The 25335-nt window shown below is 40.9% G+C and overlaps 1 protein-coding gene across 3 annotated transcripts in view; it reads left to right on the top strand.

Annotated features, from left to right (window-relative positions):
• Positions 1-25335, top strand: part of dmd (dystrophin) — a 1415828-nt gene that overhangs the window by 606716 nt on the left and 783777 nt on the right. For all 3 annotated transcript variants that reach the window (XM_052015085.1, XM_052015086.1, XM_052015087.1), the window contains exons 27-30: positions 8544-8726; positions 9437-9571; positions 12044-12193; positions 19795-19956. In XM_052015085.1, the coding sequence (XP_051871045.1) occupies positions 8544-8726; positions 9437-9571; positions 12044-12193; positions 19795-19956 (630 nt within the window). The remainder of the gene's footprint in view (positions 1-8543; positions 8727-9436; positions 9572-12043; positions 12194-19794; positions 19957-25335) is intronic.

The raw sequence follows: 25335 nt of genomic DNA on the forward strand, positions 1-25335 counted from the left end.
TGAAGGGAACATACCCATTCAAATACATTTCATGTTTTTTATGATGCCCCTGAAAACAAAACACTTAGGAATCATAAATCAAGCTGTTTCTCTGTAATCTTTTCTTCCGGTACTTTTCCATGATTGTCATTTTATGACATGATTGTTTTGCATTCCACATTTTATTTTAATATTTTATTGTATTTGAACTGCTCTGTTGTGACTTGAAGGGTTGCAAATTGGCAGCTTAATTTAGAATTTCATTATACTTTTAATGAAGTTTTCTTAAGAAAAGCATTGAAATGCATGCTTTATCTGACGCACCAAGGTTGTCCTCTGTTATGCCCGTATACTTAGCCATGATTCTTCATTTATTATACCACAGGGAATACTGGGGATAAAACGATAGCTGACAAGTGGTTTGAAAGAGAGCTTGTGAGAGTTCAGGACTAACATGTACTAGTAAGGGTGAAAGGCATAGACGACAAAATTTAAGAAATGTAAATGATGAAAGTTATTGAAAGTTTGATTGGAAAAAAAATACAAGCATATGGCAGCATCCTATATTTATCAACTGGACTTGAGGGAGAATACTTAAATAAGGAAATTAAGAGGGCAAAAAGGGGACATGAAATATCTTTGGCAAGTAAGATTATGGAGAATCCCAAGACATTCTGCATGTATATGAGGAGCAAGAGCTTAGCCAAGGAAAGAGTGGGTCCCATTCGGGACCAAAGGGGTAATCTGTGTGTGAAGCCAGGTGACGTGAGCAAAGTCCTCAATGAATACATGAATACTTGTCATCTGCATTCAACAAGAAGAAGGATGTAGAAGATGTTGGGTTCATGGAGGGGGTACATGGATAATCTGGAACTGGACACTATTAAGAAGGTTAATAGTATCAGTTAATAAGTATTAGTTGTCATGGGATGCATTAGAGCTGATAAATCCCTGGAGATGAATGAGAATCTATCCCAGGTTGCTGTGGGAAGCAAGGTTGGAGATATCTGAAGCTCTGACAGACATTATTGCATCTTTGTTAGCCACAGGTGAGGTGCCAGGAGACAAGAGAATAGCTAATGTTGTTAAGAAGGGCAGCAAGGATAAGCCAGTAACTACAAGTTTATGTCAGTGGGACGGAAACTATTGGAGGAAGTTCTCAGGTAAACGAGTTACATATATTTAGAATGAGAGGAGCTGATCAGGGATATTCAACATAGTTTTTTTTGGGGGGAAATCCTGTCTCACTAATTTGGTTGAGCTTTTTGAGGAGGTATCAGAAGATTGATGAAGGCAGGGCAGTAGACATTGACTAAATGGACTTTTAAGAAAGGCATTTGACTAGGTGCCACATGGTAGGCTGGTCCAGAAGTTTAAGGCACCAGGGATCCAAAGCAAGTTGGCGAACTAGAATGAAAATTGCCTTGGTGATAGGAGGTGGAGGGTGGTGGTGGAAGGATGCTTTTCTGATTGAAAATCTGTGACAAGTGGTGTATCACAGGGATCAGTGCTGGGACCCCTGTAGACCTTGATATATATTAACAACTTGGATGTGAGTGTAAGAGGTATGATTCCTAAGTGTGCAAATGAGACGCAAGTTGGTGGTCATGTGGAGAGTGAGGAAAGTTATCAAAGGCTACCAAAGATATAGATTAGTTGGAAAGTTGGGCAGATGTCGGCAGATGGAATTTAATCCTGACAAGTGTGAGGTGATGCATTTTAGGAAGTCAAATAGGGGTAGGACGTACACAGTAAATGGTTGGGCGCTCAGGAAAGAGAGCATTTAAAAAATGTGTATCAGGTGAGGAGCTGTTTGTCTTGTTGAAGTTGAGCAGCGAATAAAAGAGAGGCAAGATTGAGCAGAGCAGGCATTTTGAGAAGGGCTGTGTTGAGGTTTGAAGTGCTGCTGCAGAGGGCAAAGTGTGGGCTTTGGTAAGTACCAGGCTTCAGTGAGGAGGGCAAGCAGCAACAAAGTAAGGGCAAGGTAAGGTTTGTTCTCCTTTGTCCCTAAGTCCGCTGGTTTGTTGAAGGGGAGTGGTATGCTGCTCCTGTCAGATGTGGAAGATCAGGGAGCAGTCTGGTATCCCTGATGACTACATTTGCCAGAAGTCTGTCTGGCTGCAGCTCCTCTCAAACTACGTGGATCAGTTGGAGGGGCTGTTGGACTCACTGAGGAGGGTACAGGAGCCAGAGAGCATCATAGATCGTAGTTTCAGGGAGGTGGTCACACCAAAGGATCTATTGGGTTGATGGTTCACCCCCAGGAAAGGCAGGCAGGTAGTGCAGGAGTCTCCTGTGGCCCTCTCAAACAACTATACCAGTTTGGATACTGTTGTGGGAGGATCGTCTCTCAGGGGAGAATAGCAGCAGCAGTCTGATCAGTGACGCCATGACTGGCTGTGCTGTAAAGCAGGGCAGGGCAAATTCAAGGCGAGAAAAAGTGATCGGGGACTCATTCGTCAGAGGCACAGACAGGAGTTTCTGTAGTTACGAGCAGAACTCCAGGCTGATGTGCCAGGATCAAGGATGTCTCTGAGCTGGCACAGGATATTCTGAAAGGGGAGGCTCGGCAGCTGGAGGTTGCAGTTTATGTTGGTACCAATGACGTTGGCAGGAAGAGGGATGAGGTCCTGCAAAGTGTATTTTGGGAGCTGAGTAGTAAGCTAAAGAAACAGGACCTCAAGGATTGTTATCTCAGGATTACTCCCTGTGTCATGAACAAGCGAGGCAAGAAATAGTGAGATGGTACAGTTAAATGTGTGGTTAAGGAGCTGGTGCAGGAGGGAGGGCTTTGAGTATACGGATCAATGGGCTCTCTTCTAGGGCACGTGGGACCATCCAAGAGGGATGGGTTGCACCCGAAATGGAGGGATTTAAATGAGTCTGGCAGTGGGGTGGGACCCAAAGCAGTAGTGTGGCAGATGGGAAAGTTCAGGGTAATATAAATGTTAGAGCAAGCAAGTTCAGTAAAGAAGATAGGCAGGGCTAGACATGGGGCGAGGAAGTTATGGTAGACAAATTGCACTTATCTTAATGCGAGAAGCCTGACTGGTAATGCAGAGGAACACAGGGCATGGATTGGAACATGGGACCGGGATATTGTTGTTGTAACTGCAACATGGTTGAGGAAGGGGCAGGACTGGCAGGTCAATGTTCTGGGGTACAGATGCTACCGACATGATAGAGGTGGAGGGAAGAGAGGAGGGGGAGTTGCGTTTTTGATTTGGGAGAACATCCTGGCAGGACTTGGGGAGGGTATTCTTGGGGAATCATCCAGGGAGGCTTTATGGGTAGAACTTGGAAACAGGAAGGAGATGATCACTTGAGTAAGATTGTATTATCAGCCACCCAATATTCCACGGGAATTAGAGGAGTAAATATGAAGAAAGAATCCAGATAGCTGCAAGAATAAAAGGGTTGCATTAGCAGGTGATTTCAACTTCCTTCACATTGAATGGGTCTGCCACAGTGCAAATGGCTTGGATGGGGCAGAATTTGTTAAGTACATTCAGGAAAGTTTTCTCAAACAATGTACAGATGACCCTACCAGAGAGAGGGCAACATTGGACCTTCTTTTGGGGGATGAGGCAGGGCAAATGATTGCAGTGTCAGTGGGGGAGCACTTTAGGACCAGTGATCATAATTCTATTTGTTTTAAAATAGCTATGCAAAAAGATTGGAGTGGTCAAAAAGTTATAATCCTGAATTGGGAAAAGGTTAATTATGATGGCATTAGACAGGAACTTGCAAAAGTTGATTGGGAGAGGCTGGCTGTATGCAGGTAAAGGGACCTCTGGCAAGTGAGAAGCTTTTAAAAGTGAGATAGGGAGCGTTCATAGACAGCATGTACCTGTTTGAGTGAAGGGCAAGACTGGCAGGATTAGGGAACCCTGGTTGATGAGGCATATTGAAGCTCAGGTTAGGAAAGGGAAAGAGGTGTATGACAGACGTGGGCTGCTTGGATTCAGTGAATCCCTTAAGGAATGAAAGAGATGTCGGATTACACTTCAGAGGGAAATCAGGAGGGCAAAAAGAGGACAAGAGAGAGGTCTTGCAGATAAAGAAGAATCACAAGGGATTCTTCAAGTATATTAATTGCAAAAGGGTAACAAGGAGAGAATCGATCCTCTTAAGGATCAATGTAGTTTTCTATGTGTGCAGTCACAGGAGATGGGCGAGCTCTTAAATGAATATTTCTCATCTGTATTTACCGTGGAAAAGGTCACGGAAGCTAATGAGTTCAGGGAAATAAATAGTGGTGTCTTGGAACATATCCACATTACAAAAGAGGAGGTGCTGGATGGATAAATTTCTGGGGCCTGAACAAGTGTATCCTAGGATATTATGGGAAGCGTGGGAAGAAATTGCAGGGGCCTCGGAAGAGATATTTGCATCATCTTTAGCCATGGATGAGGTACCAGAAGACCCTAGGATGGCTAATGTTTTGCTTTTATTTAAAAAGGGTTGCAAGGAGAAGCCGGGGAACTACAGGCTGGGGAGCCTAACAACAGTGGTAAGAAAGTTAGTGGAGGGGATTCTGAGGGTTAGGATCTACCACCATTTAGAAAGGCGAGGACTGATTTGCGATAGTCAGCATACTGTAGATTTGTCTGTGTGAAATCGTGTCTCACAAATTTGATTGAATTTTTTTTGAAGAGATGATGAGGAGGATTGGCAAAGGCAGGGCGGTGGTTGTTGTTCAAGTGGACTTTAGCAAGGCCTTTAACAAGGTCCCGCATGGTAGGCTAGTCCGGAAGATGAGATCGCATGGGATCCGGGGTGAGCCAGCCAATTGGATGTAAAATTGACTTAGTGGAAGAAGTCAGAGGGTGGTGGTGGTGGTGGTGGGTTGTTTTTCAGATTAGAGGCCTGTGACCCAGTGGTGAGCAGCAGGACTTAGTGCTGGGGCCAATGTTGTATGTCATCTATATTAAAAATTTGGATGAGAATGTAGCTGGTACAGTTAGTAACCTGGTGAATGACACCAAAATTCTATCATTGAATAAGGCTATCTAAAATTACAACGGATCTCAGTCAACTGGGGAATTGGCCCAAGGAATGAAAGGTGGAATTTAACTTGGACAAGTGTGAGGTGCTGCAATTTGGTAAGTTAAACCAGGGGAGGACTTGCACAGTAAATGGTAGGGTCCTGGTGGGTGTTGTTGAACAGGGACCAAGGGGTACAGGCACATAGTTCTCTGAAAATGGAGATACAGATACACAGGGTGGTGAAGCAGGTGTTTAGCATGCATGCCTGTATTGGTCAAGTCATTGAGTATAGAAGTTGGGATGTTATGTTACAACTGTACAAGTTGCTGGTAAGACCACACTTAAGAGTATTGTGTGCAGTTCTGGTAACCCACCTGCAGGAAAGATGTCATTCAGTTGGAAAGGGGAAAGAAAACATTCATGAGAATGTTGCCAGGACTGGAGGGCTTGAGTTATGAAAGGCTGGATAGGCTGGGACCTTTTTCCTCTGGAGTGTAGGAGGTTGAGGGGTGACCGTATAAAATCATGAGGCCACAGACAGGGTAAATGGTTACAGTCTTTTATCTAGGGTAGGAGAGTCTGAAACTAAGGGCATAGATTTAAGGTGAGAGGGAAAGATTTAAAAGAGATCTGAGGGGCAACTTTTTCATGCAGAGGATGGTGGACATGTTGAACGAGCTGCCAGAGGAAGCTGTAGAGGTGGGTACAACTATAATGTTTAAAAGACATTAGACAGGTACATGAACAGGAAAGGAAAAGAAGAATAAGGGCCAAACACAGGCAAATGGGATGAGCTTAGGTGGACAACTTGGTAGGCATGGAAGGGCCTGTTGCTGTGCTGTTTAACTATAGGATTCTATGATGAACAGAGAAACCTTATGGTTCAAGTCCGTTGTTCCCTCAAGAAGGCAAATACAGGTAGATAAGATGGTGAAAAAGGCTTTTGGCATGCTTGTTCTCAGAGGTCAGGGCATAGAATATAAAAATTTGGATGTTATGTTACATCTTTACGACACACTGGTTGGACCATGCTTGGAGTATTGCAGGCTGTTCTGGTCACCGCACGACAGGAAGGATGTGGTTGTGCTGGAGAGAATGCAGAAGAGATTGCCCAGGATGTTGCCTGGAGTGGAGGACTTCAGATATAAGGAGGGATTGGATCAGTTGGAATTTTTTTCTCTGGAGCAAATAAGGTTGAGAAGTGATCTGACAGAGGATATATGAAATAATAAGAGGCAGAGATAGTGTAGAAACTTTTCCTCATGAGAGGGGTATCAAAAACGAAGGCATAGATTTAAGATGAGAGGAAGGAGTTTTGAAGGGGATCTGAGGGATACTTTTTTTTACACAAAGAGAATACTTGATGTTTGGAACGTGTTGCCAGAGGAGGTGGTGGAATCAGATACAATCATTACGTTTAAGAGATATTTAGACACGGAATTAAATGGGCAAGGCATTTAAGGATATAGACCTAATGACAGCAAATGGGATTGGTGTAGGTGGGTATAAAGGTCAGTGTGGGCCAAAGGGCCCATTTCTGTGCTGTATGACTCGACCGGCACCATTACCAGCTGCACCCCCCAACAGCTGCAAAAGCTTATACATTGCAAAATCATTACTGTAAAAGCCACCACTTTTGACTTTCAAGAGACAGGGGTGTTTTGGCGATAATTCTGTACAATGTTCACAACCGACACAAGTTAAGTGCTGCCAATATAACGAAGTGCTTTCTCATAAGCACCCAACGTATGTATAATGGAGAGAATAATGAAGAATTGCTGCTTGTCGTTGCTCAGATGAAGCTACCAGTTATTGAGATGCAAAGATATTATTATCCAGGCAACCCATCTGTACATTTCAGTGGAATCTCCTCGTGGGATGACTTCTTAATTCTGAAGAAACTGTTTTATTATTTAAAAAAAACTCATCAGTGACCAAAAACAAATAGCACTTTGATAACTAAAGAGCAGCAACTGATGTTGCTTAGTAACAGCATGATGAGCAACTAGAACTTCATTATAATTCCATGGCACTCTGGATTCTGTTTCTCCTCTACAAAAGTCTTATTGTTTTAAAAAGAAACTATGCTAAAACATGCATGTGAGTTGTACAGTTCTGTTCTGTAAAGATTGTTGGAAAATTTCTGAATTATTTTATGATTGATTTGGGGAGCACTCTTGATGTTCATGAAGTGCTTGTCTTGACCTCAGTCTTCTGTTAGCTCCAAACACTGTTTGACAAATATTTTAATTCCTGAGAAGTTTTTCTTCAATAGAAATAAAATTTAAACATTTTACCTGCTGTCCTTGGGGAATACCTGGAGAAAAAATGTTGCAAGTATCTTCCTGTTTGACTGGTGAGACAGTGATTTTAAATCATTAACCCACTTATTTTAACTGAGTTGAAGCTAATTTTTAAATAATACTTCCTGAGAAAATGTAGGACAAGTCAGATCAAATGGTTTCTCTAAGCTTATTTCACACCATGTTCAAATGCCCTTCATCAAAACAGAGAATGCTGGAGAGAAACTCAGGAAGTCAGGGAGCATCTGTATAAAGTGCAACAGTTAACATTTCAAGTCTAAGACTTCATTGACTTGAAGTGTTAACTTTGTTTTTCTCACTCTGCAGATGCTGCCTGACCTGCTTTGTGTTTCCAGCATTCTCGCCTTTTATTTTAGATTTTCAGCATCTACACTGTTTTTGATTTGCAAATCCATTTCAGGATCCTCGACAGAAACTGGTCTTCTTACTTTTGAGTTGGGTGTGTTCATGTATAAATGACCAGTCTTTCCTGGCAAGCTTAAAAAACATTGCTCGTCTCCAGTATTTAAAGATAAATTACATGTACCTATTGAATTGAGACTCTTAATTGTCCAGTTAAGAAAGATCATTCCCGACACAAGTGTTATAATTCTTCGGAACTAACTGAACATAGCTGCTGTATAAGATTATCATTCTGAAGATTCCCGATGCTGGTAGACCTTAGGTGTGAAATCAATTTCTAGTTCTTTCCCAAACTTGCATTTCATGCAATTCCATTATTGTAAATCTGGAACTGAATTGACTGTGGGGGGCAAAGCATGGAGATTAAACTAGAAGTAGCTCTTCCCTCATTTTATCCAAATCTCAACTTTAGGGACTCTGGTTCTTGTTGAGAAGTATTGAGTAGTTCCCATTAAATGGGGTACGGGCAGCTTTTTGTTGTTCTCTCTCTGGCCAGGCAAGTGACTCCTGGTCATGATTTACAACCACTATCTCTGAGGATAAAATTGGAGGCTTTCAGAAGTATTAGATTGATTGTTCAAAACTTTTATTAGCGCACTGAGAGACTTTTGAAACATCTACTTATGCAGTCTCTAATAACAGATTAGTCAGATTTCACAAAGGTAATAAAGCCCCGCAACTGACTATTTTCCAATAGATCAGGAACAAGCTTCTAAATGGTCATGTTTCTTCTCCAGTATTTTATTGTAGGACAGGTTTTGAGAAAGGAGGTATCTTTGGCATGAATGTGATTGCAGTTTTTTGACGAGAAGCTCTCATTTTTGTCGTATTCTGCTCTTCATTTCACAGCGAGCCAAGGAAGAAGTTACGCAGAAGGAGATGAAGGTGAAACTCCTAAGTGATGCGGTTAACAATTTCATAACAAAAGCTCCACCTGCAGCCCATGAAGCTTTGAAGTCTGAGCTGGACATGCTGACGGGCAATTACCAACGGCTCTGCAGCAGGCTGAATAGAAAGTGCAAGACGCTTGAGGTCTGTTCATTGGATTTCAGCAGGCTTTTTTGTTTGACTAAGCCACTAAAAATACTGTGAACTAATTCTGCTCAGATAGTTATTGATTACATATATGAAATAACATGAAAGAAAGCACTGTTGGTACATCTTGTTGGGGAAACTCCTTGTATATTTTAAAGGAACTTTACTGACAAATTTCTGCCACCTTGGGGGCTATTTCAAAGTTAATGAAAATATTTGGCACTGTATTATTACCTGTAGTAAATAGTCGCAAGGATGTCTTTGTCATATATTGTAATATGCCCTATACCTAGAGGGTTTTTTATTGTCATTAATTTGTGCATATGGGGGAAAGGGAGGAAACTGAAAGCAGTTGTGTTCGTTAGCTAGTTATGGTAAATTAAAACTCCTCCTGAAGTTCTAGATTTGGGTTGTTACAAGCTTGGTGTTATTTTAAATAACATGCAAACCCCTGTATTATCACTATGATGGCAAGTCCCTTTGTTTTTCAGTGTATTGAAGAGTGGAGACTTGACCTACTCTGAAGGTTTAAAGTGCAACTGTTTTTATTAACATATTTGATTGCTGATTTTCCTATGGGCCATTTTGCATACCTTTGGAAGGCATTTCCCAATTGAATAAGAGATCCCCACATGTTGTTGATTGTTGTGTATGATGTTTAATTTTCTATTTACTTCCAATCTTGGATTGCCTACATTGATCCTCAGGAGGTGTGGTCATGCTGGTGTGAATTACTGTCTTATCTGGAGGCAGAAAATCTATGGCTTGATGAACTGGAGCTTAAACTCAAAGAAACAGAAAACCTTCAGGGAGGTGCTGAAGAGATTTCTGAGGCACTTGATGTAAGTAATTGGGTCTGCAGACTTGCATGAAACCTCTCTCTAAGCATTCATTGAAAAATAACCTAAAAATGTATGCAGTCTTCAGATGCGACATTTATATTCATATTAAATTGTTGAAACTTACAATGGTTTGCAGTTCATTCAGTTTAAGTAATATTGATGTTTTTATTTGAATGGTAAAATATTAAAAAACAGTTTTTTTCCACACTATGTTGACAAATTACTTTGTTTTAAATGTAGGCATTTGCTTATTCAAAAAATGAATTCTAAATCTCATCAGCTTGAAGTTCCTAAAACAGAGACATATTAAATTTAGTATTTAAATAATTAGACTCTCATTGTGTTTAAAAAAAACTGCATAAAAATGAATGAAAAGCAAAAAAACGTTCAGGTGCTGGTAATCGGAAATATAAACATAAAATATTAAAGATATTCAACATGTCAGGCAGCATCTGTGGAAAGAGAAACAGAGCTAATGAACTTTATTCAGCTAACACTGCCCCCTCTTTCACTCTCCCGTGCGCTCTCTCCCTCTCGTACACCCCCCCACCATTCCTCCCTCTCTCTCTCTCTCTCTCTCCCACGCCTTTGCACTCTTTCTCCCTCCACCCTCCTCTTCCCCCCCCTCCCCTCCCATCCTTTCTCCTTCCCTCACTTCCTCCCCATCGCAATAGTCCCCCCTTACGTTAATATAGCTCGAACTTCTCTAGGAGCTATATAATGCCACTATTTCCAATTCTCAGTACACCAGCTTTTGGAAGAGTATGTGCATCTCAGTACCTCCTCTTCTAAACTGTATTGCTCACTCAACGATAATAAAAGCAAAACATTCTGGAAATATTTAAGTCAGGCAGCGTCAGTGGCAACAGCAGAGTTGACACTTTCACTTACTCCCATCAACTCGCATCTGAACTCCAGACCACCCTGATAAAACAAGTAAACTACATTGACCTCAGTTTACATCAGAATAACTGTACACACCACCAATTATGAACCGTAATAGAAGATTATGTATTAAATAGCCTGAAGATGTTGCGTACTCCGAGGATAGCAAACAATGGGACCGATGCCTCAGTTGTGGAAATATCTTGGGGGCTGTTGAGTTCAGTTGAGAAGTTAGTCAAGTCTCCCAATGCCTCCCTCTTCTGCATGAAGCAGTGTAACCTCCCTTGCATCTTCCACAATTGCTGTTCAACACCCGAGAAAATCTCTCCCAAAAGTAACGGTAATTATTTTGACCGGCTAATACAAGTGGTAGAGGAAGGGGTGGAAATGAATTTCAAAGATTCCTTCTGGAGCATCTGTACACATTTTTTCGGTTATTAAGATGTGTGTCTTTGAGGCAGTAATTTAGAAAATTTGTACCTTTACTGCTCTTGAAATATCAATCACAGCAGTTTCTTTTTAATGTCAAAAGTAATACATTGACAAGCATACTATGATCGCTGCATACATTCATACCTTTGAAGATAGCTGGTGCAAGCAACGAAACACAATGTGATTTTGAATTTAAATGTGCTGTTTCATTAATTATTCATGGCCTAAGGTGGCTGGTAATCAGCAGTTAAACCTTGCATGATTGCTAAAACATTTATGTATTAAAAATGAGCCAAAAATAATCATTTGTAGCCAACAAAATATAAAATTGTGCACTTACTTTTCAAAGCTCAGAGCCAGAAGTTTTTATACACAGGCAGGTAGATTTGACAAGTTCACTGAATTTACTCTGACATGATCAGGTACATGAGGTCTACCTAGAGATGGGTAATGGATAATTTTCCAAATTGCAAAAGTATTATCTGTTTGTGTGGATAGGTTAGCATGCAAGGTCTTCTGGGAGACACAAGAGATTCTGCAGATGCTGGAATCTGGAGCAACACACACAAAATATTGGAGGAACATAATATATACAGATAACATAATCAGGATAAAATGTTGGCACAACGTTGTGGGCCGAAGGGCCTTTACTGTGCCGTAATGTTCTATGTTCTATGAACTCAGCAGACCAGGCAGCATCTATGGAGGGAAATAAACAGTCGACGTCTCAGGTCGAGACCCGTCATCAGGACTGGCCGGTCCTGATGAAGGGTCTCGGCCTGAAATGTCGACTGTTTATTTCCTTCCGTAGATGCTGCCTGACCTGCTGAGCTCCCCCAGCATTTTGTGTGTGTTGCAAGGTCTTCTATTTCCTGTTGTCTTGCTGTGAAGTGGCATTCAATATCAATAGAACTTGAATTGTACGGTGCAATGCCACTTTATTATGCCCATTTTCCATTTGAAATGTTTTGCCAATACAAGTTTTTATATCCTGATGTCAGCTCTTATTAAATTATTGGAAGTTGATAAACTGGTCTAATGCCATCAGAGCTTATTGATGTGTTGTGGCCTTGTACCAGATTGCAATGTAAATAGAGACATGACCCACCTGATTAAAAGTATACTTCAAAATCACTTCCATCTATTGCTTTTCAGTCCCTGGAAAGTGTCATGCGTCACCCAGATGATAATCAAAATCAAATCCGTGAGCTGGCACAGACACTGACTGATGGCGAGATCCTGGACGAGTTGATCAATGAGAAGCTGGAAACATTCAATACTCGTTGGGAAGAGCTGTTACAACAGGTGAGACAAAAACACACTGTGCATTGAAATGACTTCATAATCCTTGTGTGATAATACTGATCATATTTTTGTTAGGACTTTTGACACTATGTCAGAATCAAGCAAAGTAAGCCTTTCATAAAGACTTGCTTTGCCAGCTTTGTTCACTAAATTGTTTGTGCACTTTGTTGGGACAACAGTGCAGTATGGATTGGAAACTATTTGCAAATCCATAGTAACAGCTTCTGACAGAAAATGCTTTTGGCATTCTGACTCGCATGCTTTCTTTTGCTGCATTTCTAATCTGCATAAAGTGTAAGTGTTTCTGTACACTTGATGAAGAATGGAAGATTGAAAGTATTCAGGTCATTCACTGGTTGAAGGATTAGGTTGAGTTCGGAGGTCTTATTATCCTCAGGCACTGAACACTGGCCTTTGTGAAGTTGGCTTTAAATGCAAGTAATAAGTTCCCGTGTGGTTTTGGGCCTCTCCCATTACGTGTGTATCAGAAGTCTTTTGCCACCAGATTTTCTTAATTAGGTACCAAACTTTTCAGGAGTCTATTTAATGGATTAATCAATTTTCTTGATTGGTGCTTTAAATAGGTGAGAGTGGAACGTTGGAAGCTTTTTCTTCTGTCTGATGAGTTCCAATTCGATGCGGTAAAATCCCCCTTCAGCATGATTTGACCACCTTTAGTGATTATGTTTCTTGGAAGAATCTGGAATGGAACCCAATGAAAGGAGGTGCAGAAATGGTTTCACATGCAGCCGCAATTGGTGCCCTCTCAGTTCTTTACAACAGTTGACATAACATAATTTTCTTTTGTTTGAGAGAAGCGAGACAGTTTGTGTCTGTAGTCCTTGGAGTTTGGAAGAATGAGGGATGACTTTATTTAAACACATAAGATTCTTAGGGAGCTTGACAACATCGACGTTGATATGTTTTCACTGTGGGAGTGTCACAAACCAGGAGACATGGTGACAAAAATAAGGGGGTCAGTCATTTAAAACTGAGGAGAAATTTCTTCTCTTGGCAGTTAGTGAATCTCTGGAATTCTCTGTCCAAGGGAGACCAGATCATGAGATATATTTAAGATGGAGAATGATAAATATTTGGAAGATCAAGGAATTGATGGTTGTGGGGAACTGGCACAGAAGAGGAGTTGAGGCCAGCATAGATCAGCCATGATCATATTGAATGGCAGGGCAGGCTTGAAGGGCCTGGTGGCCTTTTCCTGCTCCTGTTTTGTTGTGTTCACCATTGTCAGTTTCTAAGTTGCCCTGAAAACAATAAAACAAGGTCTTATTCAGTAATGGCTTTTGAAATTGTGGATCTTTGTATATATTTTGCTGATGCCTCTTGAGAATTTTTGTGACATGGATATTGCACATAAATTGTTTTACCTTCAGCAGAAACCATCGTGGATAAGATGCCTTCATCTCATTCACTTGAGCTAAATTTAAAGCCAGCTTCCACACACAAAACCCTGGGTTACCTTGTCCTTAGATTTGTAAGCTCTCTAATTCTATTTTGTTGTTGACTAATTCTGGTGTTTTGAGCAAAATTACAAATGACCTGTTTGCTCCCAGTGGGCGGTTTGAATTTCAAGTTTGCACTAACCAGCGAGGCCATGCATTTTTTTTCCATTTTATCCTTTCTTTCAAGTAAATTGCTTTATAATGTTTGACTTTAATCCCCATGGCCACTTGGATTAATGATGCATGCAGAACAGGAGGGTGCTGATTCTGTGGAATGGTCTGCCTACTTATTGACAGCAGTGTATTTAAATGGACACCAACTTGTAGTTGTCACATTTAGAACGAGGAATTTGTAGCCCTTCGGCTTAATAAAGTCTACACTTGTGCAGTTTAAGTTCCAGTAATATTTTTAGGTTATTATCTCCATGGTGAATTTCACTTTTCCTTTGAACATATGCATTTTGTTGCATTGGTATTTTTTAACTTTTAAATATTACATCACAAAATACTTGCTTTGTTTCCCTTCTAAAATGCACAAATCGTAAAACTCCTTATAATTTAGTTGAAGTGGCTTTTGTGGGACATTTCCCATTTTTACTATTTCTGATAAGTGCTGTGAGCTCCTAAACTAAAGACTGTATGATTCCCTTGTAGAGTGATGCTGGTTTTCTGCATTTCTGCAGCATAAGGGATAATTTTCAACCCCAAGATATGGCAGTTTGGCAGGAAAATTAAGATATCTTTAAGATTTCTTTATTAGCCACATGTACATCGAAACAGACTGTGAAATGCATCTTTTGTGTAGAGTGTTCTGGGGAGCAGCCCGCAAGTGTCGCCACACTTCCGGCGCCAACGTCACATGCCCACAACTTCCTAACCTGTACGCCTTTGGAATGTGGGAGGGAATCGGAGCCCCCAGAGGAAACCCACGCAGCCACGGGGAGAACGTACAGACTCCTTACAGAAAGCGGTCGGAATTTAACCCGGGTCGCTGGCACTGTAATAGCGCCTCGCTAACCACTACACGACCAACCTATTACCATTCCACCCCTTAAAATCATTGGAAAGAAAAACTCTAGGAGAGCATATATGGGGAGTTGTTCCACTATCAGTCAAGGTGTTCTTTTTATACCTAAATCCCAGAGGTTCAACTATACTAATTATGGGCACAAAGTGGACAGAAAAGGAGCAACTTGTATTTTAGTCAGGTCATCATACTGAGACTTATCTTTCAATTGTCTCTTTTTATCACTCTCTTTGATTTTGGTTGGAGATTGTCTGAAGCAGTATAGAATCTCTCTCTGTCTCTGTGACATATTGAAGATCCTGACATCATGATGGAGAATCTTTCCCATGATGTTACCAGAACAGGACATTGTGTCACACAAAGGATATTTGAAATGGTGCACAAGGTGCCTCCCACAGTTGACTTCTACTCAGGGGCATTAAAATGCTAAGACAGACAAATAAGAGGCCACTGAGGTACAAGTACATAACTATCTCTCTCTGTGATGTTTTATCAGCGAGCAGAACACAGTTTCCCATTAAAGATCTCAGTTAAGCTTAATGATGACTTTTTAGTGCAATTGTTGGGTATATTGCCCTTTTCTCCAAAGTTGTTAATTTTTAATGGTGTATAAGGAAAGAATGTTACAATAGGTTTGGGGAAAGTATGTTCCTGTGTCTGAAAGATGATTACTACCAATATTTGTATTTTATTGCACTGTTTGCTAATTATCTTCAGTGCTCAGTGCGAGTCAGAATAATCGAGGCTGTCCTCTGGTAATAAACAGGTTTCATTATTACAGACATCCATAAGTCGATTTTGTCTGTAAGTCGGAAAATACACAAAAATCACTTGATATGGCAATCATACCTCCACAGTAATGTAATGAATGGCCTCAAAAACTGATAAAGAACAATTACTGATTGTGGAGAGAGAGGAAATTACTTCTGGCATTCATAGGAATGGATGTATTTACATATGTCAGACTTTGAATTTTGGAATTGGTTTGTTATTGCCACTTGGTATCAGGGTAAAACTTGTCTTGCATATCGTTCGTACAAATCAATTGATTACACAGTGCATTGAGGTAGTACAGGGTAAAAACAATAACAGAATACAGAGCAAAGTGTCACAGCTACAGGGAAGTGCAAGGTCAAACAAGGTAGATTGTGAGGTCAAGAGTCCATCTCATCGTAGAAGGGAACCGTTCAATAGTCTTATCACCATGGGATAGAAGCTGTCCTTCTGCCTGGTGGTATGTGCACTCAGGCTTCTGTATCTTCTGCCTGATGGTGGAGGAGAGAAGAGAGAATGACCCGGGTGGATGGGGTCTTTGATTATACTGGCTGCTTCACCAATATTATGGAAACTCGCTTGTATCTAGGGGTGTTCGTAACCCGAGGATGGCCTGTAAATGGATTTTTATCTCTATTTGTTGTTCTTTAAGGGTGTAGGCCTTACAAGTTAGGCCAGCATTTACTGCCTATTCATAACTGCCCTTCCAGATGTTGGTGTTGAGAAGTCTGATGTTTCAACTAAACTCATTCCAATAAAGGGAAAGGAATCACTCTGCCAGATTATCACCCAGCAATGAGGGTGAAACTCTGTCTCATTATCTTTATGCTACTAGCTTCATGCTGTACTCAAACAAGCCAACAAATGCTGGGTTTTTTCTCTTCTTGCGTGCGACTTGACATTATACTAGATAGTTGAACATCTGTCCCGTATTATGATTCTACGTGGCTAGAATCACAGCAGAGTGAGTGAGCTGAGCACAGCAAAATAAAATGCGGAACTAAATCATCAAATTCAATAGTCAGTCCGATGAAAGTTGAAAAACCGGGGAATTAATATGTGAAAAATTGCTTAGTGCACAAAAGTTGGCAATCTTGCAGCACATAAAATCAATTTTGTTTGCATTTACTGAGGATCTTCATCCCTTAAGTGCTTTTGATAGAATATTGGATTAAGAAAATCAGAATTCCCATTCTTTTTCCCAGTAAGAAAAAATGGAGCAAGCACCAAAATGAAGTCTGTTTAACTTATTTTGTATCTGGCAGAAAAAAAACCCTCATTATTTGTGATGAAATAATGGAACGGTTAGCAATTTGTTTGGTAAGTCCTTGTTGGATCTAAAATGCTCATCTTGGTTGTAATCATGATCAGTGAATAATTGTGAAGTTCATCCAGTCAACTTAACCAGACTGGCATTCTTCAGGCATAATTTTCTGAACTTTGAAGGAAAACGTGCTTGTGTTGAAGCGCATTTGTCAGTATGTGTGGGAAACATGACTCTCACATTTCCAAATTCACTATGCTTTGTATGCTTGTTTGCAAGGCACTAGTAATTAAAGAAAAGAAGCAGGGACATGTATTTCCATCTTTTTGTGCACAGTATGCATTTCCTCCAGGCTGGGATGAGCAGAAGTCCTGGATCAAAGCTATGCAAGGCTGTGATTCCAAGATGTTCTAGCAGAGCCGAAACTGAGCATCGGCAAACTGGTTATTTGCAAGCAAATGTCATTGATTGGAATTGTTGACTTGAACACTAAAAGATGAACTCTTGATTTTCCAATCAACCTCATCACGGCCCTTGCACTTTATTTGTCTTCCTGCACTGCATTTTCTCTGTAATTGTAACACCATATTCTGCATTCTGTTTTCCTTTTTACTACCTCAGTGTACTTATGCATGGAATGGTCTGTCTGGATGGCATGAGCACAAAAGCTTTTCACTATATCTCGACAGGTGACAATAACAAACCAATTCCAATTCCAATTGTTGATGACTCCCTGCACTATTCTGCTGATGACTGGAAGGAGTTTGACACGACAGTGCTTTGCTGCATTAGTTTTATCCCAGCTGCATGGTGGTGGTTTTCCAGCAGAGTAATCCATCCCACTCATTAAACTATTATGTAAAGATCTGATGTGAGCATTTACCAAACAATCTGAAGATTGCCAACAAACGTTGGCTGTTCACTGATGTTTAGCTTGGACTCTGTTGGAACTTTTTGATACCTGACTGACCAACAACTTTGATGCAGATAAAGATGCAAGAATTGAACACCAGGTGGCAGAAGTGCCTTCAAAATGGGGTCAAAGGGAAACTTGACTTTTGCTTGTCTCCACATGCCTTTCTTGGTCTTTGTCATACCTAACACAAAGGATTGCTGAACGTCAAGGCTGAAGTTCCTCAAAGAATTACTTGCAGCCATTTATTTTCAGCAACTTTATTAATGCCCTTGACTCATCAGGAGTTTGAATGTTAACTACTGATTACAAAATGTTTAACTTCATTCAGTGGTCTGATAATACAGTAAGAATTTGACAAGACTGGGCAAGTGGCAAGTGGTAGTTGCATCATACAAGTCCGATGTAATTCATCATCCTGAATGGAAGTCCAATCACCTTTTCTTCATCAGCAATAGAAACATCATTAATTCTATAACCGTTAATATCTTGAGGAATCACCACCCTGATGCAGTATTTCAACCAACATTGTGGCAAAAAGAGTGGTGGGTGCTTTGAGTGTCTCAACACCTCTCTGCACAGTTTGAAATAAGATGCATTTCAAAGTATTCAGCAGGACATAGATTAGTTGGAAATGTGGGCAGAGAAATGGCAAGTGAAGTTTAATCCAGACAAGTGTGAGGTGTTACGCTTTGGGGTGTCAAATGTAAGTGGGAAGTATAAAGGAAATGGCACGACCCTGAAGAGCATTGCTGTACAGATGAATCTTGGGGTGGAAGTCATAACACCCTGGAAGTGACAAAACAAGTAGATGGGGGTAACAAAGATGTATGACATTCTTGCCTTCATTGGTTGGGTCACATTTGAAGTATTGTGTGCAGTTCTACATGCCATATTACAAGAAGGATGTGAAAGCTTTGGAGAGGGTGCAGAAGAGGCTCACCAGGATCAGCTGATACGAAAGGTTGAACAGCTTGGGTTGTTCTCTCTGAAGCGTAGGAGGCAGAGGGAAAACCTAATAGAAATATATAAATATTATGAGAGGCATAGATAAGGTAGATGGTCAGAGTCCTTTTCCCATGATGGAAATCTCAAATATTGGAGGGTACAACTTTAAGATGAGAGGGGGAAAGTTTAAAGGAGATTTACTAGTTTTTTTTTACACATTCTAGTAGGTTCCTGGAATGTGCTGCCAGGGGAGATGGTGGAAGCAGATACAATAGTAATGTTTGAAAGACATTTGGATAGACACATGAACAGGCAAGGAATAAAGGGACATGGACCTTGTGCAGGCAGATGGGATTAGTGGATTGGCATGGTTGGCACAGATGTCGTGGGTTGAAGGGCCTGCTCCTGTGTTGATCTATGTGTAGTAGAATGCTCAAAGTTTGTTGCTTTTGAGACACAGCACTTGATGGCACACACAGTGAACTCTGCCCTGTCCATTATCAGTACAAAGTAGCAGCAATATCTCATGGATCCACTGCAGAGTCACAAAGGTTGCCGAACAGCACTTCACTCCTTTTTGATCAGTAACCTTGAAAATTGTGAGAACAGCAAAATCTCTTCAAAGTCAACTTGGGCATATATTGCTGCACCTCATTCTTGGTTATATTCCAAAGATTATCCAGCTAAAGCAATGACCAAAAGGACTGCAGCACATTAAGGATAGAGATATCCACCATCTCCGGTTATTGAAGAAGACCAACCAGTCCGTCCTGAGACATAATGTGAAAGAATTTTGGCCTGGATCGCTGGTCACTGCTGCAATTGGATGTCATGACTTTTGAAATTTTTATCCCTTCCCCCACTCCATTTCCTAGTCTGATGTGCGCCTGTAATTTTAATTCATATATCGGAGTTTTTCTCCTTCTGTTTATTGTACTGCTTACACTTCTGGATCTGTGATTAATGATGCAAACGAGCTGACTGAGAACATTTGAATGATATGAGCATGTTACCATTCACATGGATTTACAACCATTCCTTCAATATTTTTCTTCATTTAGAAAATCATCCTTAATATTCCACTTAATATGTGCCTTTGCCTTTTGTTAAAGCAGAACATTGTGAAATAGAAACTATTATGACACTCTTAAATGAGTTAATGCTTATTATTGACAGAGAGTGTTAATGACTTGTTTTTTTCTCTGACCCTTCCAGGCTGCACGAAGACAGAAAGTCCTTGAGCAGAGCATTCAATCAGCACAGGAGACGGACAAAACTCTTCGTTTAATCCAAGAATCTCTCGCATTGATTGACAAACAGCTGACGTCATGCATTGCTGACAGAATTGATGCAGCCCAGGTTCCTCAGGAAGCTCAGGTACATCAGGAGCCTTTACTTTGTTACTTTGCTTAAAAAAAAGTGGAATGATGTATACATTTTCTCTTGAAAATGAGAAATTGTTGATCCCAATTACAAGTAGGGGGTTAATTTAGCAGACCTATTGTTTCACAGATTTGCTAAATGCAGGTATTTGAAGCATGACATTTTTCACATTTGTTCATCCTTCCCGTGGAAAGGTTAGGACTTCAAATAAAAAAGGGTGCTGTTACAAAAGCTGTGCTTGTCACATGTCTTCTCCTCATTAAACTGCACAAAAGGCATTATTCTTATATTGCATTTTAATGATTTTTCTCCTATTGTTGCCAGCAACTTATTCATGGCCATCTAATTTTCTTTCAAATAACTTCACTCTGCTTTAGTTCATACTTCATCTTTTCTTGTCACTTCTTGGGTATCAAGAGATGTCTGTTCATTCTCCAGTCTTTTTGTTCTCCATATCAAGGACCTCTCCCACTCAACCACACTTACCTGGGTGTTTCAGTTGTATGTATATCAATTACCTTCACATGGCATACCCCAAGGACACATTGTTTTTGTTCCTCATGTAAAGTATTGCTAGAATCATGGAAACGTACTCATTTTTCCTTTAGCAGCTAAGTCCTTTCAAGTTTAGATTTATGACCCCCGCCTTTCCATGATCAAGTTTAAGGTACAGACTTGGACATGATTTTCAAAATGCTCATGGTCCAACTTCTGTCTCACTTCATTCAGCCCAGTAGGACTTAATATCATTTCATTGCACATGTGTGTGTCTTCTCGGAACCAGAGCATCTTGGGTAATAGCTTCTCTTTCCAGCAAGCATTGACACCACTGGAATCCCCCAAGGATCTATCCTAGAACTTTCTTGCTATGTGTTTACACTACACCCATTGGAATAGTCAACTGATATAGATTCTGCCTTACTAGTTCCACTCAACAACTTCTTAGATGTTATTCTACTTGTCGACCATCACTTGTCAATTCTTAAATTTCTTCCAATTAAACATTGGGAAGACTCAATGAACTTCCTCCGCCAATGATTCCATCCCTTTTCACAATTACTACCTCATTCTGAGCCCCATTGCTCAGAACATCAACATCCTGTTCAGATCAAGCTTGAGTTTCTGACTCCATGTCCTTCCCCAACACAAAGACCATCTGTTCCCAACATGAAAGTGCCATCACCTGCCTCGGTTCCCACCTGAGCCCACTCTCATTGAAGACCCCGTTGCTAAATTTGTCTCCTCTATACTCTTTGCTCTTGCTTCCTACCTTCCGTAACCCTTTTTATAATGCACTCAGTTATCCATAATCCAGTCCACAACAACGCACAACATCTGGTACTCTCCTTCTCACTGGATTATGTTTGTGTTCAATTTTGCCACAGCTCATGTGGAAAAGACTGACCCTTTTGCTTACGTCCCTCCAAAATCTTGTTTTCTCCCTTTCTGTGTAACCATTGCCATTCAGTCAAACACTGCAGAGGCTTCCTTAGAGCATTTTCTGTTGTGTACGCTCTGTCCCCATATCTCACCTCTGACATCTGTGTCTTCAATCCCCTTTGTCCCTTTTTCTGAAATTGCTTCTCTGAACCTCAACACCATTTTTTTTCATATTTCAAGAGGTTTCTGGAAGCTTTTGTGTCTTCTTGTGCTCAGCATCCAATTCTCGGCTGACACACAAGTTCAGAATTTGGGGACCTTTGGATGAGGTATTAAAATGATTCTCCATTTCCTCTCAGAAATGGCTATGGAAAGTCCCAGAGCATCACACTGAAGGTGGGTAAGGAAGTTATGCCTGGAGTCTTGGCAAATATTATCTCTCAATCTCACATTACTAAAATCAATTATTAGGTCGGTATCACATTGCTGATAGTGAGCATTTGCTGTGCTCAAATTGGTTGATGTACTTCATGCAACAATGTGTGGTTGACTGAAATATTGAGAGGTATTATTGCAAGGAATGTGAAGAACATGTTTTAGTGTAAATCTTCCTTTTTGTGCAGCTAGGAGGGTTTTTTAAATCAAGATGTCGATAGTCCAATGGGAGGAGGGGATATACTGGACCTGACGTTGGGAAATTAGCCTGGCCAGATGACTGACATTTCAGTGGGAGAACATTTTAGGAGCAGTGATCACAACTCAAGTTTTATGATAGCAATAAATAAGGATAAGTATGAACCTTGTGGGAGACTATTAAATTGGAGCAGGGAAAATTACCAGAATATTAGGCAGGAACTGGAGAGAGTTAAATGGAAATAGCTGTTTTTGGGCAAGTCCACATCTGATATGTGGAGGGTGTTTAAAGACCAACTGCACAGAGTACAGGACAGGTATGTTCCAGTAAGAAGGAAGGACAAGGATGGCAAGGTAAGGGAGCCTTGGATGTTGAGAGAGGTGATAAATTTAATCGAGAAGATAAAGGAAGCTTATGTAAAGTGAAGGAAGCTAAAATCAAATGGAGAGCTTGAGGATTATAAGGAAGCCAGAAAAGAACTCAGGAAGGGACCATGAAAAGTCCTTTGCAAGTAGGATTAAAGAGAATCCAAAAGTATTCTATACATACATCAAGAGCAAGAGACAATAGGGTAAGGGTCGGACCACTCAAGGATAAAGGAGGGAACATGTGCTTAGGGGTGGAGGATGTGAGTGAGGTCCTAAATGAGTACTTTGGATCAGTATTTACCAAGGAGAAGGACATGGAGGACAGTGGGATCAGTGTGGAGCGTGCTAATATGCTAGGGGATTTTGAGATAAAGAAAGAGGCAGTGCTGGGTTTCTTAACATTAAGGTGGATAAGACCCCAAGGCCTGATGGGATGTACTCCAGGTTATTGAGAGAGGCAAGAGATGAGATTGCTGGGGCCTTGGCTAAGATCTTCATGTCTTCTCTAACCACAGGCAAGGTCCCAGAGGACTGGTGAGTAGATAATGTTGCTCCATTATTCAAGAAGGGAAATAGAGAGAATCCTGGAAACTATAGACCAGTGTGTCTCACGTCAGTGGTAGGGAAGCTATTGGAGAGCATTTTTAGTGATAGCATTTAGGAACATTTGGAAAACCATGGCCTAACTAGGGACAGTCAGCATGGCTTTGTGTGAGGCAAGTCTTGTCTTACTAACTTGATTGAGTTTTATGAGGAAATGACAAAGGTGATTGGTGAAGGTAGAGCTGTGGATGTCGTCTACATGGATTTTAGTAAGGTGTTTGACAAAGACCTTCATGGTAGGGTCATCCAGAAGATTAAAATGCATGGGATCCACGGTGAATTGGCCATTTGGATTCAGAATTGGCTTGCCCATCGAAGACAGAGGGTAGTGGTCGATGGGACTTATTCTGGCTGGAGGTCTGTGACCAGTGATGTTCCACAGGGATCAGTACTGGGACCTCTGCTGTCTGTGCCTGGATGAAAATGTGGATGGGTAGATTTGTAAGTTTACAGATGATGCAAAGATTGGTGGTGTCATGGCTCGTGTAGAAGATTGCCAAAGGATATAGCAGGATATAGATCATTTGCAGATATGGGCGGAGAAATGGCAGATGGAATTTAATCCGGCCAAATGTGAGCTGTTGCACTTCGGGAGATCAAATGTAAAGGGACAGTACACTGTTAACGGCAAGACCCTTAACAGTTGATGTGCATAAGGGTCTTGGGGTCCAAGTTCATAGCTCCCTGAAAGTGGCTGCACAGGTTGATCGGGTGGTAAAGAAGACATATGCTATGCTTGCCTTTATTAATCGAGGCATTGAGTTCAAGAGTCAGCAAGTTATGTTGCAGCTTTATAAAATTCTGGTTAGGCCTCATCTGGAATATTGCATTCAATTCTTGTTGCCCTATTATAGGAAGGATGTGGAAACCTTGGAGAGGGTGCACAAGAGGTTTACCAGAATGCTGCCTGGATTAGAGGGCATGTGCTATCAGGAGAGGTTGCACAAACTTGGATTGTTTTCTCTTGAGAGGTGGAGGCTGAGGGGAGACCTGATAGAGGTTTATGAGAGGCATAGATAGAGTGGACAGCCAGTATCTTTTTCCCAGGGTCAAAATACTTAACACGAGAGGGCATGTATTTAAGGTGAGAGGGGGTAAGTTCAAAGGAGATGTGCGGGGCGAGCTTTTTTACACAGTGCCTGGAATGCGCTGCCAGGGGTGGTACAATAGAGGCATTTAAGAGGCCCTTAAATAGGCACATGAATGTGCAAAGAATGGAGGGATATGGACATTGTATAGGCAGAAGGGATGAGTTTATTTAGGTGGTTAATTACTAGTTTAATTCGTTCGGCCCAACTTTGTAGGCCAAAGAGCCTGTTTCTATGCTGTACTGTTCTATGTTTTCACTACAAACCTATGAAGTGTACTTCTCCAAATTTAAACGGGACTAATCAAATAGAAGTTGTTGACATTTCATTTATAATGCAGGAGAGTGACATAGTTGTTGAAAATTGCTGCTCCTGAAGTTGTTTTTGCTGCCAGCTCTCGGCAGCCCTGATAATAGTTGACTAGAGAATCATGCATCCTATCTATCGTCACCTACATAAATTATGTTTGTTTCCATGAATAATATGGCATTAGTAGTGCATACATGCCTTCCATTTTGCAGAATCAGCATAGGTACTAAAAATGCAGGAATCTTTCATGTTTTCAGTGGTTTCCAATGGAGAAAAGAACTAGCTCAATGGACTAAGTAATCAAGTTGTCTGTGACCTGCATGATGTGACTGTGCACTTCATCATCTTTTTCTTGTCCAAGGAGCATTATAAACAAGATAACTCTGGCTGTGACTGTCACTGCCAGATCTGTCAGAATTCAAGAGACATGCCGGAATCTGGAGCAATAAACAAACTGCTGGAGGAACTCAGTAGATCAAGCAGCATTTGTAGTGGGGGCGGGGGAAACAGGAATTGTCAACCCAAAACAACGACAGTTCCGCCCCCAATCCCCATAGCTACTTCTCGACCTGCAGAATTCCAACAACAATTTGTTTTTTACCTGTCAGAATCCGAAGTCGTATGACATGGAAGACTTTTGTACCTGCCCTTCTGAGAAATAATAAATTCTGCAGGCATATATTATATTGTGCAAATCCAACTCCGATTGCTTTGGATTGAGTAAAAAAAAATGGTGTCAAGGCAGGGCATACTGGATGGTCTGTACCTATCCCGTTCATTTGCCCCGAAATCCTCAAATGTCACCTGTGGTTTATATGTACATAGAAGTCTCAGACGTGTGTGTGTGTGTGTCTGGAAGGCAGCCACATTTAAAAGAAGGAACACCATTTATGAATCTTGGGTAAAGTTTTATTTTGGCAACAGTAAAAGGGTTGAATTAGGTACAATTGAACAGTGATTATTGGCTCCAAGTAGAAACATGATTCTGCTT

Source organism: Pristis pectinata, chromosome 4 (assembly GCF_009764475.1).
Source record: "Pristis pectinata isolate sPriPec2 chromosome 4, sPriPec2.1.pri, whole genome shotgun sequence".
NCBI classification, from domain to species: domain Eukaryota; kingdom Metazoa; phylum Chordata; class Chondrichthyes; order Rhinopristiformes; family Pristidae; genus Pristis; species Pristis pectinata.